The 19595-nt window shown below is 46.1% G+C and overlaps 1 protein-coding gene and 1 non-coding gene across 3 annotated transcripts in view; both read left to right on the forward strand.

The window, feature by feature from the left end:
- Window positions 1-1480: 1480 nt before the first annotated feature.
- The window catches only part of LOC132392859 (fibronectin-like), a 96060-nt gene continuing 77945 nt past the window's right edge, over window positions 1481-19595 (forward strand). Inside the window, exons 1-10 of one of the 2 annotated variants that reach the window (XM_059967350.1) lie at window positions 1481-1767; window positions 4240-4368; window positions 6730-6867; window positions 8316-8447; window positions 9776-9913; window positions 11604-11762; window positions 14225-14386; window positions 16645-16824; window positions 18088-18267; window positions 19358-19510. In XM_059967350.1, coding sequence (XP_059823333.1) covers window positions 1659-1767; window positions 4240-4368; window positions 6730-6867; window positions 8316-8447; window positions 9776-9913; window positions 11604-11762; window positions 14225-14386; window positions 16645-16824; window positions 18088-18267; window positions 19358-19510 — 1480 coding nt within the window. In that variant the 5' untranslated portion in view covers window positions 1481-1658. The remainder of the gene's footprint in view (window positions 1768-4239; window positions 4369-6729; window positions 6868-8315; window positions 8448-9775; window positions 9914-11603; window positions 11763-14224; window positions 14387-16644; window positions 16825-18087; window positions 18268-19357; window positions 19511-19595) is intronic. The other variant, XM_059967351.1, reaches the window with a different exon arrangement.
- Window positions 17096-17169, forward strand: trnaa-agc (transfer RNA alanine (anticodon AGC)). The gene has a single exon. It is a non-coding gene; the product is annotated as a tRNA-Ala (tRNA).

Genomic DNA, 19595 nt, shown 5'->3' on the forward strand with positions numbered 1-19595 from the left:
TTTAAGTAAGTCTGTGGAGTAACTCAGTCCCTGTCGTGGGTTCCAGCCGTTCTGACGGGGCAGGGGTGTCTGGGAGGGAGGTCGGCTGATAAATTTTGTAAGCAGACTTGCCTTTTGGGAGTGTTCCCTCTCCGGAATTGCACACCATTCAAAACGTTTGCCGTGCTTAACCGATAACAAACGGCGTCTCGTCTCTTATCGAGGGACCCTGTACTGCATGCTCAATCATTGACGTTAGCCCGACAGACTCAATTGCAAATAAACTTTGAAAGAATTCTCTTCGCTTAAGGCGCAAGACGCCTAATTTTGCCAGAACGCCCTCCGCTTACGAGCAATAGTTTTTATTCTGATTGAAGGAGGTTAATATATTGACTCCTGTTACATGTGTTACTTGTTTTACTATTCTGCTTGAAGGCGCTAGACTACACATTTGGTCCAATCCCTTTGTTGCTAGTATTTTTAATACAAATATAAACCTTATGCGGTTCTGATCCTGATTATGCCTCTAACCGGCTAATGGAGCGTTTCTGCGAAGTTGGATTTTCATTTGCTTTTGGTACAGTGTTTAGACCGATCCAAACTGGCAAGGGTTTAAGAAAGTGTTTGTCACTTACTGGAGCCAAATGCAACCGCTTAAAAGTATACCTTTTGTAAAAGTATAAGTTTTCGGAGGGTGGGATAGATCAGTAACTGCCTGTTCAGCGGAGTGTGGATTACCAATTCCTTATAAAAAAATCAAGGGCTGTTTCGGTGCTGCTCATAAACTACCCTCCCTCCCCCGGCGAAGTGTCTCCTATTCCCATCTCCCCCATTGGAACCGCTCAGGGCAAGCACGTTTATTATAACATCGCACATCTTCCATTCTGTGCGCCGCATTCTGCATGACTCTTTGCGTTTTATATTTTTGTGCGTTTTGCGAGTGACTCGCAGATCTGATCTATTAAAAGAATCGCTCCAGGGGAGCGAACATCCCCGCGCATTTCCGAGCGAGACTCGAGCTCACTCCTGGCTCGAAACGGTAGAGTACTGCATCTGGAAACCGGCGCCCATTTTTGTGCGTTCTCCTAACACAGAATATTCTTTATTGCAAATAAACACTTCCCCATGATGATTAGCCAATCTTTAAACGCTTGAAAGTGAATAGCTGGCAAGAGTTTAAAAAAAACCCTGACTGATGATTAATATATGTAAACTATTTTTGTCATCAGTCTTTTTTGTAGAGTGGTGATGTACTTAATATAATGACTTTGCTCGAGGTTCATTTCTAATGGAGGGCAGTAGTCCTTTAAGAGAGCCGCCTCGTATCTCCTCCGAGTCTGAACAGATACTTTAAAGGCCTGCAGTGATGTCAGCACCAGACTTGTAAATATTATTGAAGCGACCCCCCCCCCACACACACCCCATTTAAGCTCCTCCTCTTCTTCCTGGCTGGTGTGGCAAGGAGTAGAGAACGTTATAAAGCGGGCTGGAGGGGCAGCTACTCCATCACTTACTGGCAAGGTGTAGAGAGAGGAGGGTTGTATTGGAGCGCCTTCTCCCTGCCCTGGCAGACCATCCTTTCAATGTGCCAGTGCCTGCTGTCCCTCCGCCGCCCGAGATAGAGGGGTCTCCTTGTACGTACTTCACCGAACTGCCTGGGGAGCTCCTGTGCTGGGAAGATGCACCGCTCCATGCTCGGGGGCTTTCTGTTGCTCGCCTTTCTCAGTGTAACCAGCGGCGTGAGGCCCGCGAAGAGACAAGTTTACAACACGCACCCCCAGAACCAAAGTAAGTGTTAGCAAAAAGCTTTCTCTAAATCCCCCTGGAATGTTTCTCCGAGATCTCATAAAATTACTAATACTGCAATTTTAACTTCCATTGCAATCTCTCAAATTACCTGTAAGGGACGTGTTAAAGTAGCATATTAAGATAATGAAATCGTTGAATTTCTCCAATTATCAGGAAGGTTTTTTTTAACTTGTGCAGTACCAAAGTTGACTTTTCTTAAAGAAGTGTGTATTGAACTCCCGAGGTGTTTTAAGCATATTCAATTCCTCTGTACTACCACTGTTTAGAGAATTTTAATAGCCCCCACCCCGAAACTTAAAAGCTTTTTGAGGTTTAAACTTCGAAATTGTATTCCTTATAGCCATATGCCAATTCCCTGTTAATATTCCATGATAATTCTTTTAGTTCTGTAAATGTGGAGAAGTTGACTTTTGTAATCCAATCTTGCATTCTTGCATTTATACAAATCCCTTTGAAGATGCATCTTGGTTTACATTCGAAGTGTGTCGACTTGGCTGGCATAGCTAACTATGGGTCACTTTTTGCAGAGTCCCTGATCAAAATGCCCCTTTCAGTGGTAGGCATGATGGCTTTGTAGGTGCCAATTGTTTGCAGATGAATGTAGATGAGAAACAGGCTCTCAACATAAGGGGTTAATCCAGTATTCCTGTTGGGTCTGCAGCTGGGAATTGTTCTGAGGTTGTTTTCAACACCAGCCAATCTAATACAATTCATTTTAAGGACAGTGTTGACAAAATACCATCAACTGCCCTTTCTCTCCTCCTGACAGATGTTTCCTGACCTGCTAAATGTTTGCAGTTATTGTGATTGTGTCGAAAAAAGCGTTATCAGCAATATTTTGCACTTCTTTTGGACCAATTCCATTTGCCCTTACTTTAACTGGAGCATTCACCTCTCTAACCCAACAAAGAATCCCCTGCAGTAGTTGGAGTCAGTTTGCTTTGTTTCCCTTGTAGTGTTTTGTGCTTTAACCCTGAACGTTGGACAGATGTTTGACAATGGACAGGAGAGCTGGATTAAGCATCAAAATCCATTCATGTCCCTGAATTGTGTAACTGTCCTATTCAGGGATCAAAGCTCAGCCTGACCCTCTGTGTCATAAAGCTGTGTGGAGTGTATTACATGGGTAATTAGGTTGGCCTTTTGCCAGGAGAAACCCTGACAGATCCGTTAACACGAGAGACAGGATTTAGGAAGGTATGCACTTGGGTTGCATACAAAGGGAGAATGAAGTGAGTTAAAATTGTAAGTGAGTTCAGTTCACAATTCACTCACTGACTGGTTTAACTGAGTTCATTTCATTCAGCTTATCAAAACATTTCTGAATGATGTAACCATGCAAGTTGCTGGAGGAGCTTAGCAGGTCAGGCAGCATCAATGGAGGGAAGAAGAGCCTGAAACGTGGATGGTTTCTCTCCGTGGACTCTGCCTGATCTGCTGAGTTGCTCCAGATTTCCAGCATTTGCAGAATCTCTGCGTTTCAGTTTGCGATGTCTGCCGTCTGGAATATGGGCTGGAACATGTGAGGCAAGGAAATGAGTTATTCTGAAGCAATTGTTTAAATATCGGGGAAATAATTTGTGTTAAATATTGTATATCGGCAAGAGAAACAATCTGGAAACACTCAGTAGAGAAGAAAAATAGTTCAATACCATCCTCACTTTTGTTTTGCTGGAAACTCAAGTTAAGACCATTATTAGTGCCACATTTGAAAATAAATGTGAAGCAACTTTGAAAAATGGATTAGTGTTTAACAGTGTTCGGGCAGAGTTGTATAACTCTCACCAAGCTGAAAAAAGACAGCTGTGAAAGGAAGCGATGAGTTAATGTAAAAGTTGGAAGACTCTGGAAATGTGAAATAAAACAGGATGCAGAAACGTGCAGCAAGCCAGCCATTGACTGGGGAGAGAGCAAAGCAGTTAGTGCTTCATGCCATTAACTGACAGAAGGATGAACCTGAAACGTTAACTCTCTTTTCTCTTTCTCCTCATGCTGTTTCACTTGCAAATTTACTCCAGAAAGATCATCATTCAAACGATGTCCTCACCGTGGGTGAGGAGTTACAAGAGCCCGAAGACCCCACACTTAATTCAGGAGCAGGGAACTTAATTCGTTCCCTCTGCAATATTCCTGACCGATCCATGAGACCCATGGACATGACCTTCTTTGCACAATTTGTATTTGTAATTTAAAGGAACTTTATGGCTTAGCAGTGTACCACTGTCACATGGCAGCACATGTCACAGAACGTTAGTCAGTGACAATAATAATAACGACCATTAGTGATCATCGATTCTGATATTTCAGCAGTGGCCCCATCACAACCTAGAGATCTAATCTGAAATGAAATTTTGCCATCTCAGTTACAGTGAGTGTTTCGAGCTCTTGGAGTGCATCCTTGATCTTTTGGGAGCCATTTGATTTGATCTGCGTGTGCTTTGCCCCATTCAGATTCTTGCTATGATAATGGGAAGGTTTACCAGATCAACCAGCAGTGGGAACGCACCTACCTGGGTCGAGTGATGATATGTACCTGTTACGGCGCAGGTCGAGGCTGGAATTGTGAATCCAAGCCTGATGGTAAGCAAACAGTTAGTAGTCTTTTCTCCTCCAAGTCCCTTACAATCCATCTTGGGGACTGCAGGCAGCAAATGTCAAAACTATTTTGCCCCAGTTTTCAGGAGTTTGTACATTCTCCCTGTGGGTTCCTCCAATTGTTTCTTCCTCTAGTTCAAAGACGTACTGATTAGTAGGATATTGTCCTGTGATTAGGCTGGTGTTAACTAGGTTGGTTGCTGTACAGAGGGGCTCGTTGGGCTAGAATGGCCCCATCTCATGCCTCTAAATAAATAAATAGACACGTACATACATAAATATTTTATATATATTTACAAGTTAGATATATAACTTTGAATAGTAGCATAACCAGAGGTGGGACAGTAGTACAAGTGAACTTGCCATTCTGGAGTGGAGTGGGCTCTCTGGCCCCTGCTGTCCCAGTACAGCTCCCCTATGGTTACGTCTACTTGCTGACGTGTCTGGTTACACATCTCTGCCTGGAAAGTTGGGCTGCAGGAGCTGGACACAGTTGTCTACCATTGGTGCTGGGCTGTCACCCAGCCTCCGACGATCGCTGTCAGCGGGGCAGGGCAGTGCACCACACGTGCCATGGCTGTTTACTTCCTCTGGGGGTTGCTGTACTGATTCCTAGTTCATGGTGGGGCTGGAACTTGAACTCCCTCCACCTTCTGCCTGGATGCCTGTGACTAACCACCTACAGACCCCACCCCTGGCCTGGTGTCTTACCCCTCTGTGTGTGCTACTCAGTTTGGGACTTTGATGCTGAGGTCAGGGGTTGATTGCTCTAAATTAGTCTGAGTGTTAGGTCTGGGAAGAATTTGTGTCTTTGAGAGAGAGAGTTGGCAGCAGGGAATTGACGGAGCAAATGCCACTGATGGGAACGCTGTAGACTTGATGGGCTGAATGGCATCCTGTGTCATAGATCAAGAGTAAAAGATTCCACAACCTATCAACTAACTTTCAAGGACTCCACAACTCATCCTGTGTTAATTAATAAATCTTGTTTACATTCGAAGCGTGTCGACTTGGCCGGTGTAGCAAACTCTGTGACTTTTTTTGCCGAGTCCCTGATCAAAATGCCCCTTTCAGTGGTAGCTGAAGCCAAAGCCAAAGATGGCTTTGTAGGTGCCAATTGTTTGTAGATGAATGTAGACGAGAAACAGGCTCTCAACATAAGGGACTAATCCAGTATTCATGTTGGGTCTGCAGCTGGGAATTGTTCATTGTTCTGAAATTTAAAGTTTAAATATTAGCTTTATTTGTCACAAGTCCATCGAACATCTGGGTGGAGGGTTGGAGACACATCTACCAAATGAGGTGTAAGATGTTCCTTCCCTCCGCTAGCCTGTAAGTCACTCCTGGACAAAATGTAGCACCTGCCTAGCCCCCTGATCAGGGTCACGTGCAGTCATAGGAGTGCGTGGTGGATGGTCGCATGAGAAGCTGGTGCACGTCACAAATCCTGGTGATACGACCACTGATGCCATGATGCAGTCAGACAATCCCTGAAGAGTACTGATGATGTCTTGTAAAGACGCTGCTCAGAAGAAGGCAACGGGACCATGATCACCCATGTCATATGACACGCAGCATGTAAGGATGATGATGGTGACATTGAAAAATGGGTCGTTTTGTGTCAACAACCAATACAGTTCAAGAACTGTGCTGGGGAAGTGTCACCTACATAGCGTGCCCATAACTTATTGATCCTAACCCATATGTCTTTGGAAGATGGGAGGAGGCTAGAGTACTCAGAGGAAACCTGTATGAAGGGGAGAGCATACACGCTCCTTACAGACAGTGGTGGGAATCGAACACTCATCTTACTGCTGGTGCTGTGAATCGATGCCGCTAGCCATTATTGTGACTTGTGGGCTAGCAGCATAATGCTTTTCAGGGCCAGAGATAGCAGTTTGATCCCCGCTGCTGCCTGCACTTTTCCCCGTGACCGCGTGGGTTTCCTCTGGGTGCTCCGGTTTCATCACACACTCCAAGGAGTTACAGGTCAGGGTTAGTAAGTCGTGGGCACGCTACGTTGGTGCCAGAAGCCTGGCGCCACTTGTGGGCTGCCTCCAGCACATCTTGGACTGTGATGGTCCTTAACGCAATCAACTCATCTCATTGAATGATTCGATGCATGTGTGACAAATAAAAGATCATTGAATGTGGTATTTACCTCAGCTGGGGCAATCTGCCTCCTCTATTGGCACAGCTAGTCAGGCAGACCAGTGAACCCAACGGGTGGACTAACAGGGCCGATGGGCCCTGTGGTGGTGGGTGATGGTGGAGGCTGAGCAAACTGTTTGGAGGGACCTTTGAGCTTAGCCGCCCTTTGCCTAGACTGTGCTTTGCTTGTTTCAGTGGAGGAAATGTGCTTCGATCAGTACACCGGTAACAGGCAGCGTGTGGGAGACACCTGGGAGCGCCCGAAGGACGGTATGATCTGGGACTGCACCTGCATCGGAGCGGGCAGAGGCAGAATCAGCTGCACCATCGCAAGTAAGCAACAGCGTTAGCGGGCAATCTGAAGCGGCAGTGTATATGATGGGATGTACCCACTGCAAATTTCTAGGGTGTGGCTACCCCCGTGTTTAAAATAGTTCCAGACCTGACTCGGGTATCCAGTGAACTCTTCCCTTCCCACTTCCTTCTGTCATCACTTGGATGATGGGCATCTGTTCTGTAAAAGCAAATCAACGTGGATACACGTTAGATAGTGGGGAAGGTTGCAGAAGGATTGTGAATTTTGACTTTATAAGAAGGTGGTTAGTATTAAATTAAACAATATTAAACTATTATTAATCACAATAAAGGCCAATATTTCTCCCTTGTTGAGACACCATATGCCTCTCCCTGTCATATTGTGCCCCAAATCTCTCAGAATCTATTCTTATGGGGATTGGCCGTGCCTGCCATTTCCCTTTCTGGGTGTCTGTCGTCCATAAAGCCCATCCCCCCCCCATGCCCTGCTGCAGAAATCTCGTGATGTTTCCCTTCATCTCCCCAGATACCTTTACCCAATGTTGTACTCCACACAGATCTGTCCCTTAAAGTTCCTGGAGCTCTGCCTCCATTCACAGCTCCTATCCACTATCACATCCATAGGGAAAGAGGTACAGGAGCCTTGGGTCCCACACTGCCAGATTCAGGAACAGTTATTATCCCTCAACCAGCATGGATAAACCTCACTCACCTCAACACTGAACTGATTCCACAACCAATCAACTAACTTTCAAGGGCTCCACAACTCATCCTCAGTGTTAATTAGTAAATCAATTAATTCATTAATTAGTTCTGCAGTTTGTCTTCTTTTGCACATTGGCTGTTTGTCGGTCTTTGCAGTTTTTAATCAACTTTTACTTTGTTATATTGTGAATGCCTGCAAGAAAATTAATCTCCAGTGGTATATGGTGACATATATGTACTTTGAAGTTTGCGTGTACCTGCTAGTGATTCTCCAGATGCAACCAGCCCTCTCCTGAACTACTTCTGCCAATGCCAGCAATATTTTTCACATTCCTTCCAGTCCACTGGGAATGAACCTTCAATTACTCCGTCCACCTCCATTGACTAATGTACATAAGACAGCGTGAAGGCGAAATTTCACGCTTCCGCTGCAACCCAACCAAAGCACTGTCCACAACAACAAAACTATCTCTGAAGATGCTGAAAGGAGCCTGGGGTTAGAAGACTGTATGTGGGTGGATGGGTTGGAAAAGTTTTTGTTTCGCTGTTGTTTCTTTGCCATTTGATATGTTCTGTGTTCTGAAGAGCACGTGGGGATGCAATTCTGGCGCCACTGGAACGTGGGGCAACACTTGCGGGCTGCCCTCGGCACATCCTCGGGTGTGTTGGTTGTTATCGCGAATGGCTGATTTCTCTGTATGTTTCGGTAAATCTGGTAGCGAGTGGGCTTCATGGGTACTGAGCATTTCCCTCCCTCGCAGATCGGTGCCACGAGGGAGGCCAGTCCTACAAAATTGGAGATACCTGGAGGAGACCTCATGAGACGGGTGGCCACATGCTGGAGTGCGTCTGCCTTGGAAACGGGAAAGGAGAATGGACCTGCAAACCAATAGGTACTTGCTTCTCTGTGTTGGTATCAAACTCTGAGTGAGAATGCCCATTCTCCACTCAGTACGCAGTGTGAAACCATTATTGGATTTCACCATTACGAGGGAGTTTTTGAATTATGCCCAGAGTGACATCACAACATTTGAGAAATGTCCAATCTAAAACAATGTCAAATTGATTTGGTCATTGTACTGTTTCACCCTGGGGGAGTCAGAGGTAGGTTTCTTCCCTAACGGAAGGTGTGTGGAATGCCCTGCCTCTGTAGAGGCAGATACATTGGGAACAAGAGACTCTTGGGCTCACGGATGACATAAAAATGGAAGGTTATGTGGACTGGAAGGGTTAGATTGACCTTGGAATAGGTTACAGGATCAGTGCACAGTGGATTGAAGGGCCTATATTGTGCTGCGTTCTGTGTTCTACGAAAAATTTTCATTAGCTCTGCAGATTAGATTTTAACACCCAGTTTGGCTGGAGACCTTTGATTGTCCAAGTGCTGTCAAAATGCAAATATTTCTTCCACTCTGTAAGATTATGGTTAAAATCGGGAGAATTGTGGATTGATACCAAAAAGATTAAAATGGAATTTCTCAAGGACTGCCAGTGGGCAAGTTCTCTGGAATGACTTAGATAGAGTCTCTGCTTTCTGGTAACTTTGATTCAGCCTCATGAGAATTAGATTCAGTCATTGAGAAAGCACATATCTTCAGAAAGTGTCCAGCCAATGGGTCGGATGCTTCATTGTCTCTGTTGATGCTTCCTACACAAGCATGGACTCATTGATGGTTGCCTATGCAATTACACCCAACTGAACCTCCTTTAAGTGAAGGGAAATCGGATAAACTGGGTGGCACAGCCAGTAGAGCAGCTGTCTTACAGTTCCGGTGACTAAGGTTCAATCTGACCTTGTATGAAGCTCTCCCTCTGGCCCACGTTTCCCTCTGGGCGTTCCAATTTCTTCTGTATCCCAAAGACGTGCAAGTTGGTATGTTCGTTAGCCGTGTAAGTTGCTCTGTGAGTGTAGGTGGTTTGTAGATTCTGGGGTGGGTAAGCTGTTCGAAATGTGTGGGGAGTAGCAAAAGTTAGTGGGGAACGGGATTGTTCTGTGAAGTGGCATAGACTCGATGGGCTGAATGGCCTCTGTGCTGTAAGGGTATGGAGTATGAACTGCAAGTAAGTAGCATAATCGAGAAGAGGGGGTGGGGGAGTGAGGAATAGCAATGTAGGGACAACTCTTCTGGAAAATTGTATCTGTGTAAATGGGTGGTTGGTGGTTTCACTGTGAACTGTGTGGTGGAGCACTGTATAACTCTGATCCTGTGTGTCCATATAGCGGAAAGGTGCTATGACAATGTGGCCGGGACTACCCATGTTGTTGGAGAGTCTTGGGAAAGGCCGTACCAAGGCTGGATGATGATAGAGTGCACCTGTCTGGGAGAAGGCAATGGACGCATCACTTGCAGTTCACGAAGTAAGTTTGCCATTTAACCTTGAGAGTTTAGACATTCAACCATCTTCTAAAATCGACTGAGTGCAGATATGACTATTTATGCGATCTAATTGAAGTGTTTAAGGTGATTCAATGATTTGATGGGATCAATAGGGAGAAGCTATTTTCTCTGCTGAACAAACCCAGAGCAAGACCACTTAACATCAAATGTTCACTGGATGTCCCTAAGGCACTTTCTCACATATTCAGTAAATGAAAACCTGGGGCTCTTGTCCCCAAAAACCTGAGGCAAAAGCGAAGATTTCAACATTGAGAGGGATCGACTTTTCAATCTTGTTTATTGATACCAGATGAAAAGTAGCAAAGTCATGCAAATGTAAATCAGATACAGATTAGCCACGTTGCATTTCCCTGGAGAGGAGGGGACTTGTGAAGGAATACATGATCTTATTTTTACTGTATGTGTTGAACTGTTGGTGTCCGGTATGATCCAAGTGCAGTAGATGGTGTTAATTCTTTGGTTTTAGAGTAATGGCTGAAAGCTGTACCCAGCCAATCATTTACCTCCCCCTTCCCTCCACCCTTTCACACTAGCTATCTCCCTGCTTCCTTTTCAGTCCTGCTGAAGGGGCTCAACCTGAAATGTGCACTGTCCATTTCCCTTCACAGACGCTGCTGGAAATGTTATGTTCTTCCAGCTTTTTGTGTGTTGCTCCAGATTTCCAGCATCTGCAGTCTCTTTGTGCCTCCTAACCAATCTCCAGTATTCACACCTCATCTCATGTATCCAGACCTGCAATACGTAGGGTCTCATTCCAATTGTACCTCTTTCTTTACCATCCCTCCCAAGGCTTCACTCTTCTTTCTCCTGTAACCTCCATTTCTGTGCCCTCAAGAATTGAGTCTTGGGTGCATCCATGATTTTCATTCGAGCAGTGTGCATTCAGCTGTCAATAAATGCTGGAGTACTTCCCCTCGTTTTTTTTTATTTCTAGAGTTTCTAGAGGCCAACCTCTTTGTATCCGTTTTGTTTTTATTCATGGCTTGGACTAAAAGTTAGACTGCTTTAAAAAGGTTTTGGGCCGAAACATCAACGGGGTATTTATTTTCATAGATTTTGCCTGACCTGCTGTGTTGCTCCAGGTTTCTGTGTGGGTTGATCTGCATTTCCAGTATCTGCAGAATCTCGTGTGCTCGTATGTTTACATTAGTACAAGTTTGTCTTCTTGGCCAATTGGCAATTCATTGAATGAAGTTGTGATGTTTCTTCTACCAACTCTGTCACTGAGGTAGCTCAAGCAAGCAGCTCAACTAGCTCACTTAATGACGGTTTGGGACCCTCACCTTTGTTAACCTATATAAATATATGACTAGTACTTTTTGCTTACAATTACTGATTTCAAAAGATATAAACAGCTTTTTCTTGAGTCTTTCTCCTTTCATGAAAAGGGAGATAACTGAAGTATTTGGGGGAAAGTCCAGGAGGGGACGTCAGAGGTAGGTATTAATGCAGAGAGTGGCTGGGTGCATTTAATGGCCTGCCAGAGATGGTGGTAGATGCAGATCGATTAAGATGATAGGAAAATGGTGGGATCTGTGGGGAAGAGGTGTTCAACTGGTTTTTAGAGGCTAGAGGATTGCCACGACAACATGGACCGAAGGGACAGTTCTGTGCAGTACTTATCCACATTCTGCGTTCCAACTCTTACAGACCGATGCAACGACCAGGATACCCGGATGTCCTACAGAATTGGTGACACCTGGACCAAAGCAGATACCAGGGGAAACCTCCTTCACTGCACCTGCTTTGGCAAAGCACGTGGACAGTGGGAATGTGAACGGCACACAACTGTAACATCAACAGCTATTGGTGAGTGTGGGCTACTTTAAGGGTTGGCCCTATCAACCGATAGGAGCATGTCATTGGTACAAATGCAACGATGATCATACAAATCGATTATAATTCGGGAGTCAGGCAGGAATGGAAAATCACAAATCACGCCAATCTTTAAGAAGGGAAGGAAGCAAAAGGCAGGAAATGATAGGCCAATTAGCCTGACTTCAGTGGCTGGTGTAGAGTCCTTTAGTGAGGATGAGGTTTTGGACTACTCGGAGGCACATGATAAAGTAGACTGAAATCGGCTTGGTTTCCTTAAGGGGAAATCTTACCTGCAAACTTTGTTTCAATTCCTTGAGGAGATAACAAGCAGGCGAGACAAAGGAGTCAGTGAATGTTGCTGACTTGGATTTCCAGAAGGCTTTTGACAAGGTGCTGTACCTGAGGCTGCTGAACAAGATGAGAGCCAGTGGTATTTTAGGAAGGTTACTAGCATAGATAAGAGATTGGCTGACTGACAGGAGACAAATAGCAGGAATAACGGGGGCCACTTCTGGTTGGCTGCCAGTGACTAGTGGTGTTCCACAAGAGTTGCTATTGGGCCGGCTAATTTTCACGTTGTATGTTAGTGATCTGGATGATGGCTTTGTGGCCAGGTTTGCAGATTATACAAAGATAGGTGCTGTTGCAGAAGCAGAGAGTCTGCAGAAGGAATTGGACAGATTAGGAGAATGGCTGATGGAATACGCTCTAGGGAATTGTATGATCATGCGCTCTGGTAGAAGCTGGTAGAAGGCATAAGCTATTTTCTAAACGGGCAGAGAACTCGGATATCAGAGGTGCAAAGGGAATTGGGAATCCTAGTGCAGGATTTCCAAAGATAACTTACAGCTTGAGTCAGTAGTAATGAAGGCAAATGCAAGGTTAGCATTCATTTCTAGAGGACAGGAATGTAAAAACAAGGATGTAATGCTGAGGATTTGTAAGGTCAGTCTGCATTGGGTACTGTGAGCAACTCTGGGCCCATATCCAAGAGAGAATGTGCTTCTTTGGAGAGGGTCCAGAGGAGGTTCACAAGAATAATCCCGGGAATGAAAGGGTTAGTGTATGTGGAGCATTTGATGGCTCTGGGCCTGCCCTTGCTGGAGTTTAGAAGAATAAAGCCAATCTCACTGAAATGTATTGATTATTGAAAGACCTCGATAGAATGGCTGTTTTCAATAATGGGAAAGTCTCTGACCAGAGGGCACAAGGGTGCCCCTTTAGAACACAAATCAGAAGGAATTTCTTTAACCGGAGGGTGAATCTGTGGAATTAATTGCCACAGATGTCTGCAGGGGCCAAGTGAAATGGGTATATTTAAACCAGAGGTTGATAGGTACTTAATTAGTCAGGGTGTCAAAGGTTATGGGGAGAAGGCAGGAGAGTGGGGTTGAGAGGGATAGTAAATCAGCTGTGATAGAATGCAGAGCAGACTAAATGGGCTGAATGGCCTAATTCTGCTCCCTTGCCTTATGGTCTTGCACGTGGCCGTTGTTTTGTCAGGATTGTTGCTGCTGCGAAGTGGACGATGGTGGAGTTTTGGGGGTGTGCTTGCATTGAGTTATTGGCCACATTGGGAGGGAGTGTGAGGGCAGTGACCAGCAAAGTGAGTGGAGAAGTGGCCTGTGATGTCAACGAATATTCTAATTCTGTCTCGAAGAGCTTCTACAAAGAGGACATTCAGATCTCGGTGGTTGGAGATGTGGCAGCTGCCACAGGTTGTTTTGCAGAAGCCTAACGCACATTCCAGGAGTCGGGACTGGTACCTGTACAGTAGCTGGCTCGTCTCCTCCGCATTACCTCTTCCTCTCCTGCCTGCCAGGGTGGCGGCTTTTTATTGGCCAACAAATGGGAGATGCTGGATCAAATTACTAATTTCAGACTGACAAGCTTTAGTCAGTGGAAGTATTTTACATGGATTGCTAATTGGAGTGTTTGATCAGGGCCTTTTCCCGTCACTCTAACTCCACCACCCCCATCCCCACCTTCAGGAAGGAGGTTCAGGAGCCACGAAAATGAACCTCAGAGTAGTATTTGGCAACATATACGTACTTTTACTTACTGACCAACCAACCACTTGAACCTTCTGACACATTGATTCCAAATGGATGGGGAAGTAGGCATGATGCTTTAAGTGGGAAGCAAATGGAGGGATGGCTACCATAGCAGAGTGGACTAGATCAGCTTGAGGAAAGTTTGCAAATTCTCCCTGTGACTAGGTGTTTCGATTCCTCCCAGTGCCAAAGGCATGCTGGTTGGTGGGGAAACTGGCTGCCATAAATGTTGGTGCATGTCAGGAAAACCAGAGGGAATCAATGGACCTGCAAGAAAGATTGGGTCATGGGTAAATAAGCTGAGAACAGGATAGGAATGGACTCAATGGGCTGAATGGCCCAATAAAGGGTTTGTTTACTGAGAGCTTCTCTTTTAACGAAGCCTCATTTCTTACCTAGATAATGGCAATCAGGGACACCCTGTTCCGGCAGTTTACCACAAGCAGTGTGTGAGTGATGGAGGCATTCTGTACACAGATGGGATGCAGTGGCTGAAGATGCAAGGGAGCACCCGAATGCTGTGCAAGTGCCTGGGCAATGGCATCAGCTGCCAGGAGTTGTGTGAGTATTAACACCCGCTATGTTACAGCATGAGTCACTTTCTCGAACATTACATCACACCTGATTTCAACGGTTAGCCCGCTTCAGTCCCTGTTTATTACATAAACTAGAGTGCAGCGTATCTTCCTCATGGCTGGGGAGAGAGAAATATAAACTTGTCATGCGTACATTGAAGCACACAGTGCATCAAATCAAATCAACAACAATTGTGCTTGGCACCCCGCCATGCTTCCACCACTAACATAACATGCCTACAACCACTAACCGGACGGCTTTGGAAAGTAGGATGACTCTCACACAGTCACGGGAAGAAAAACGAGCTCCGTACGGAAGGCAGCAGCAATTGAACCGCATTCTTCGCAGCTGGTGCTGTAAAGCATTGTGCTGTCCACAAACTGCTCCCCTGGTGATTTGCACTACGCTCCCTACTGTACATGGGGTATCGGAAAGGAGAGGACTCGGGTTTAAGGAAAGAAGATGGGTTTGTAAAAGGGTTCTTGGGGAGGTAAAGTATTTTACAGAATGTTTAATATCAGAACTTGCTGCCAAAGGGGGTGGAATCTGATAAATGTCTAAATTAAGAAGCGTTTCTACAGGCACTTGAATAGGTTAGGCTAGAAGGTCATCAATACAATGCGTGCAAGTGGAGTTAGTACAGGTGTGCAAAAAAAGCTGGCATAGATGTGACGGGCCGAAAGGCCTGTCTATGCTGTACGATTCGCCCTCAGACTACGTTAGTCATTGATGGAAGTTGTGTGTTTCACTGCAGGGTTCGATGTACCCGTGACAAACAAAGCCAATTTTCAAAAGGTCTTTATCCTGAAGACTTGCCAATCACAGAAGAGTTATTGTAGCTGTGTTCTTGTTGGAATTTGCAAGGTCAGGGAAGGGATTTGTTTGTGAGCAGGGGACACTGAAGCTGTCAGGAAATGCAGGTTAGCAGGATCACTGGATTTGTGTGCCCTGCATGATCTGCAGTCTTGCTAAGGAGAGCAAGAAATGGGGTGTTTCTTGTTGAAATAACTGTCCGTAAAAGTCTTCCCAGTCATTAGTTTGAGCAATTGAAATATTCTCAAGGTACATTCAAACTCAGTTCATTCGTTAAGATGTCAAAATAATGAAATAATAAATGCAGACCTTGTATCTACTACTTCAACATCCCAGGACAGGGTCAGGAATAGCTCTTAATTTTGCAATCTAGTGCATTGCTCCTTGTACACGGAGTGAGCGTGACTGCAGGTTCTGTCATTGGTGCACTGGCCTGAGAATTTGGAGAGGCTGCATTATCAAATTTGCTCTGTTACCGTCCCTCACATTCTCTCCTGTCCCTCAACAGTAAAGGAGGCTGCTCTGCATTTATTTTGCCCCTGAGCTCAGCTTTCATGATCTTCCCTGTTTTTCATCCACACATTGCATGAAGCTATAACCTTGTGCTATAGAGAGCGTGCAGAGGAGATTTACTAGGATTGGAGGGCGTACCTTATGAGAATAGGTCGAGTGAACTTGGCCTTTTCTCTTTGGAGCGACAGAGGATGTGAGGTGACCTGGTGGAGGTGTATAAGATGATTGCCAGAGCTCTTCCCCAGGGTTGAAGTGGCTAACATGAGGGGGCATAGTTTTAAGGTGCTTGGAAATGGGTACCGAGGGGATGTGAGGGGTAAGTTCTTCACACAGAGAGTGGTGGTTGCATGGAATGCACTGCCAGCGGCGGTGGAGGAAGGGAATACAATAGGGTCTTTTAAAAGCCTCTCAGATAGGTACGTGGAGCTTAGAAAAATAGAGGGCTATGCGCTAGGGAAGTTCTAGACAGTTTCTAGAGCAGATTACATGGTTGGCACAACATTGTGGGCCAAAGGGCCTGTAATGTGCTGTAGATTTCTATGTTCTAATCCACAGTGACCTTCATGCTGATGCTAGCCAGGGTGTGGGTTCAGCTCGTCCCACTCCAAAGAGCTAGGCACGAAAATGCAGGCTGACTTATCAAGCTGGCTGGTATTATGCAGGCTGGTATCAAGGCAGTGCAGCAGTACCAGGAGCTTAGGGGAGAATCATATTTGAGAAAGGGCAGATGGATTCTCTATGCTGTCTGGTCAATCTTTGCCCCTCGGCTAAAGTATTGATCTACATTAGGACTTCCCTTGCAGAACCTGAGTGAACTGTGTCCCCCATTAGAATGGTGACCACAGTCCGAAAGGCTCTTTGATTGTGAAGTGCTCTGGGATGTTCTGAAATTGTGAATTTTGTTTTGTTTCCTCCAGCAAAGCACACTTATTATGGTGGGAATGCAGATGGGGCACCCTGTGTGTTTCCCTTCACCTTCATGGCAAAGACCTACCATACCTGCACCACAGATGGACGGCAAGATGGCAAATTCTGGTGCAGCACCAGTGCAGACTTCGACAGGGGCCGTACTTACTCTTTCTGCAGCCAGCAGTCCAGTAAGTGAGGACGTCTTCCCGAATTCATCTTCTCAGTTGTTTATGCTTCAGCTTAACAGTCCGGTGTATAGCAGTGGCCCCCTAACCCACTGGCTAGCTGTCTTGAGTTGAACAGGAACCGTGAGCCATAGTGGCCTGCAGGTACCTTCCCCATGTCCTCTCCATTTGGGCTGACCAAATTCGTTAATGAGAGGACAGCACAAGCGTGACTGAGGGGAAACTGGCATTCAAACCCCACCCATGTTAAAAAAATTGCTGGGGTTCACTTGTGTGGCGCGTGGCCAAGTGGTTAAGGCGTTAGACTAGCAATCTGAAGGTCGTGAGTTCGAGCCCCAGCCGAGGCAGCATGTTGTGTCCTTGAGCAGGGCACTTAACCACACATTGCTCCAGTCCACCAGCTGAAAATGGGTACTGGCTTAATGCTGGGGGTTAACCTCGCGATAGACTGGCGTCCTATCCTATCCTGGGGGGTGGGGGGGCGGAAGTCTCGTACTCTCGGTTGCTTCACGCCATGGAAACCAACATAAGCAACCGGCCTGATGAGATCTATAAGGCTCGGGACAGACTTTAAAATATTTAAATAAAGTGATAACCAGTGTAATTAAAGGGCATTTTAGGAGAAAGTGGCTTGACGAGTCCTTTATGGGATGAAGTATTAAAATGCCTGAAAATAATGTGGCGTTGCTCCCTCCTGAGTTGGTGGTCTCTAAGTTTCTTGTATGTAAACCCTCTCAACAGAGCAGGCCACATCTGGCTTCTCGGGAGTAAACTGCTTCATGCTGGGTGCGGGCAGTCGAATGAGGAGAATTGCTGATCACCTGAAGTCAGCAATGTGCAGGAGAGGATCACAGGAACAGCTGTGATGGGAATACGGGCAGGAACGCGTCCAGGTTCACTGACTCGGTTAGTGAGTAGGTCAGCCTGCTCGTCCCACCCCTCACCCCCCCACAACCCCCAATTGTTGCTCAGGAGGAGCATTGGGTGGGGAGAGCAGCTGTGAGGAAATGCCCCGCCAGTCTCTCAAATGCCCGTTCATATGCACGGGGTGTCTGTCCGTCAGGGAATTCGTGGAGGGCTGCGTCACGAGCTTTGTAGTCGTGGTAGGGGAGGGACATCGATGCTGTTTCCCTTCAGATACAGTAGGCAGGCTGACTTACGGGTGGTCAAGTGGGCTGAGGGTGTCGGACAACGTGTCAGTCTGAACCTTCTGTGGAGGTTGTAAGCTTTTCTCTTCCGTTCTCTCCTCCCCCGCCCCGCGAGCAGCCAGCTTCGTCCAGACAAGAGGAGGGAACTCGAACGGTGCCCTGTGCTTCTTCCCCTTCTTGTACAACAAGCAGAACTACACTGCCTGCACGTCAGACGGCAGAAAGGATGGCATGAAGTGGTGTGGGACGACTCCTAACTACGACAGCGACGGGAAGTTTGGCTTCTGCCCAATGTCAGGTATGGCTGGAGGGAAACCTACGGTATTAGACGTTCTAATATTGCAGAAGAGACAAGGGAACAATAAATACTGAAGGCCTTCAGTGCTTCGTGTTTCTGAACTCCTGTCCTAAATTCATGAAGCAAGCCATTCAATCGCTAGCTTCTGTGCTAGCTCTCCAGTTGAGTATCTCTACAGACCTACCCACCAGCCCCCTCTGCCTCACTTACCTCTGTCCATGCTGGACCTTTATCCAGCTTACAAAAGTAATTTAGATATTCTGCATCGGAAAGAATCCATTTTGCCAGTGGGCAGCTTGGAAGTGTAGACCATTCAGAGCCTTGGCCTTGTTAGAATGTTGCTGATCCATTTCTTCTCTATTTATTCATCTTGTTTACATGTCCTTCAATGAGCTTTCCTGCAAATGTCTTTTAATCTCTCTTTCAACATTATATCTGTCCCCAGCCTCCAGGAGTTTTGTTTTGAGGGAGAAAATCCTGTATTAGTACCATGCAGTGAGTAACAGTTTAAAGATGAGCTTTATTTGTCACATCTGCATTAAAACCTGCCATGACATGTGTCGTTCTGCATCAATGAATTACACGGTCCAAGGATTGTGCTGGCACAAAGGTCACCACACTTCCAGCAGCATCGTAGCATGCCCACAACTCACCATACTACATCTCTGGGATGTGGGAGGAAACCAGATCACCCGGCGGAAACCCCCCCCCCCCCGCAGTAATGGAGAGAACGTACAAACGTAGACAGTGGCGGGAATTAAACGTTGACATGCCAGCCTCTATGCTACCCTGCCACCAAGCTGGCTCCTGACTCCAAGCTCATGCCCCAAATCCTACAAATCAATCTGGTGTCCCTTGTAATCTATAGCAACCTCTCCATACAATAAGAAAACTCAGTGAATTTGAAACAGTTACTGGGATTACATGAAGTTTGTGAGAAGTGTTCAAATGCAATGAATCACGTCGATACAGCATGCTGTTTGAGTACAGCGTGAACTTCGTGCAGATTGGTATTTGATTTCATCACTAGCTCTCTCGGACCTCCTGTTGTTACTGACGCTGCCACTTTATTCCCTTCGCCCCTCATCAGAACACGAAGAAGTGTGCACCACCCAGGAGGGGGTCATGTACCACGTTGGAGACCAGTGGGACAAGCGTCACGACCAGGGCCACATGATGAGGTGCACGTGTGATGGAAATGGCCGTGGGGAATGGAGCTGCATTTCATACACTCAGCTACGAGGTCAGTCAACTTGCTGTGTCTGTACCCGCTGTCAGCCTGTTGACTTCCTCCAGCAGTGATACACTGTTGATATTGGAAATGGCCT

The sequence above is a fragment of the Hypanus sabinus genome, chromosome 4 (assembly GCF_030144855.1).
Source record: "Hypanus sabinus isolate sHypSab1 chromosome 4, sHypSab1.hap1, whole genome shotgun sequence".
Taxonomy (NCBI): domain Eukaryota; kingdom Metazoa; phylum Chordata; class Chondrichthyes; order Myliobatiformes; family Dasyatidae; genus Hypanus; species Hypanus sabinus.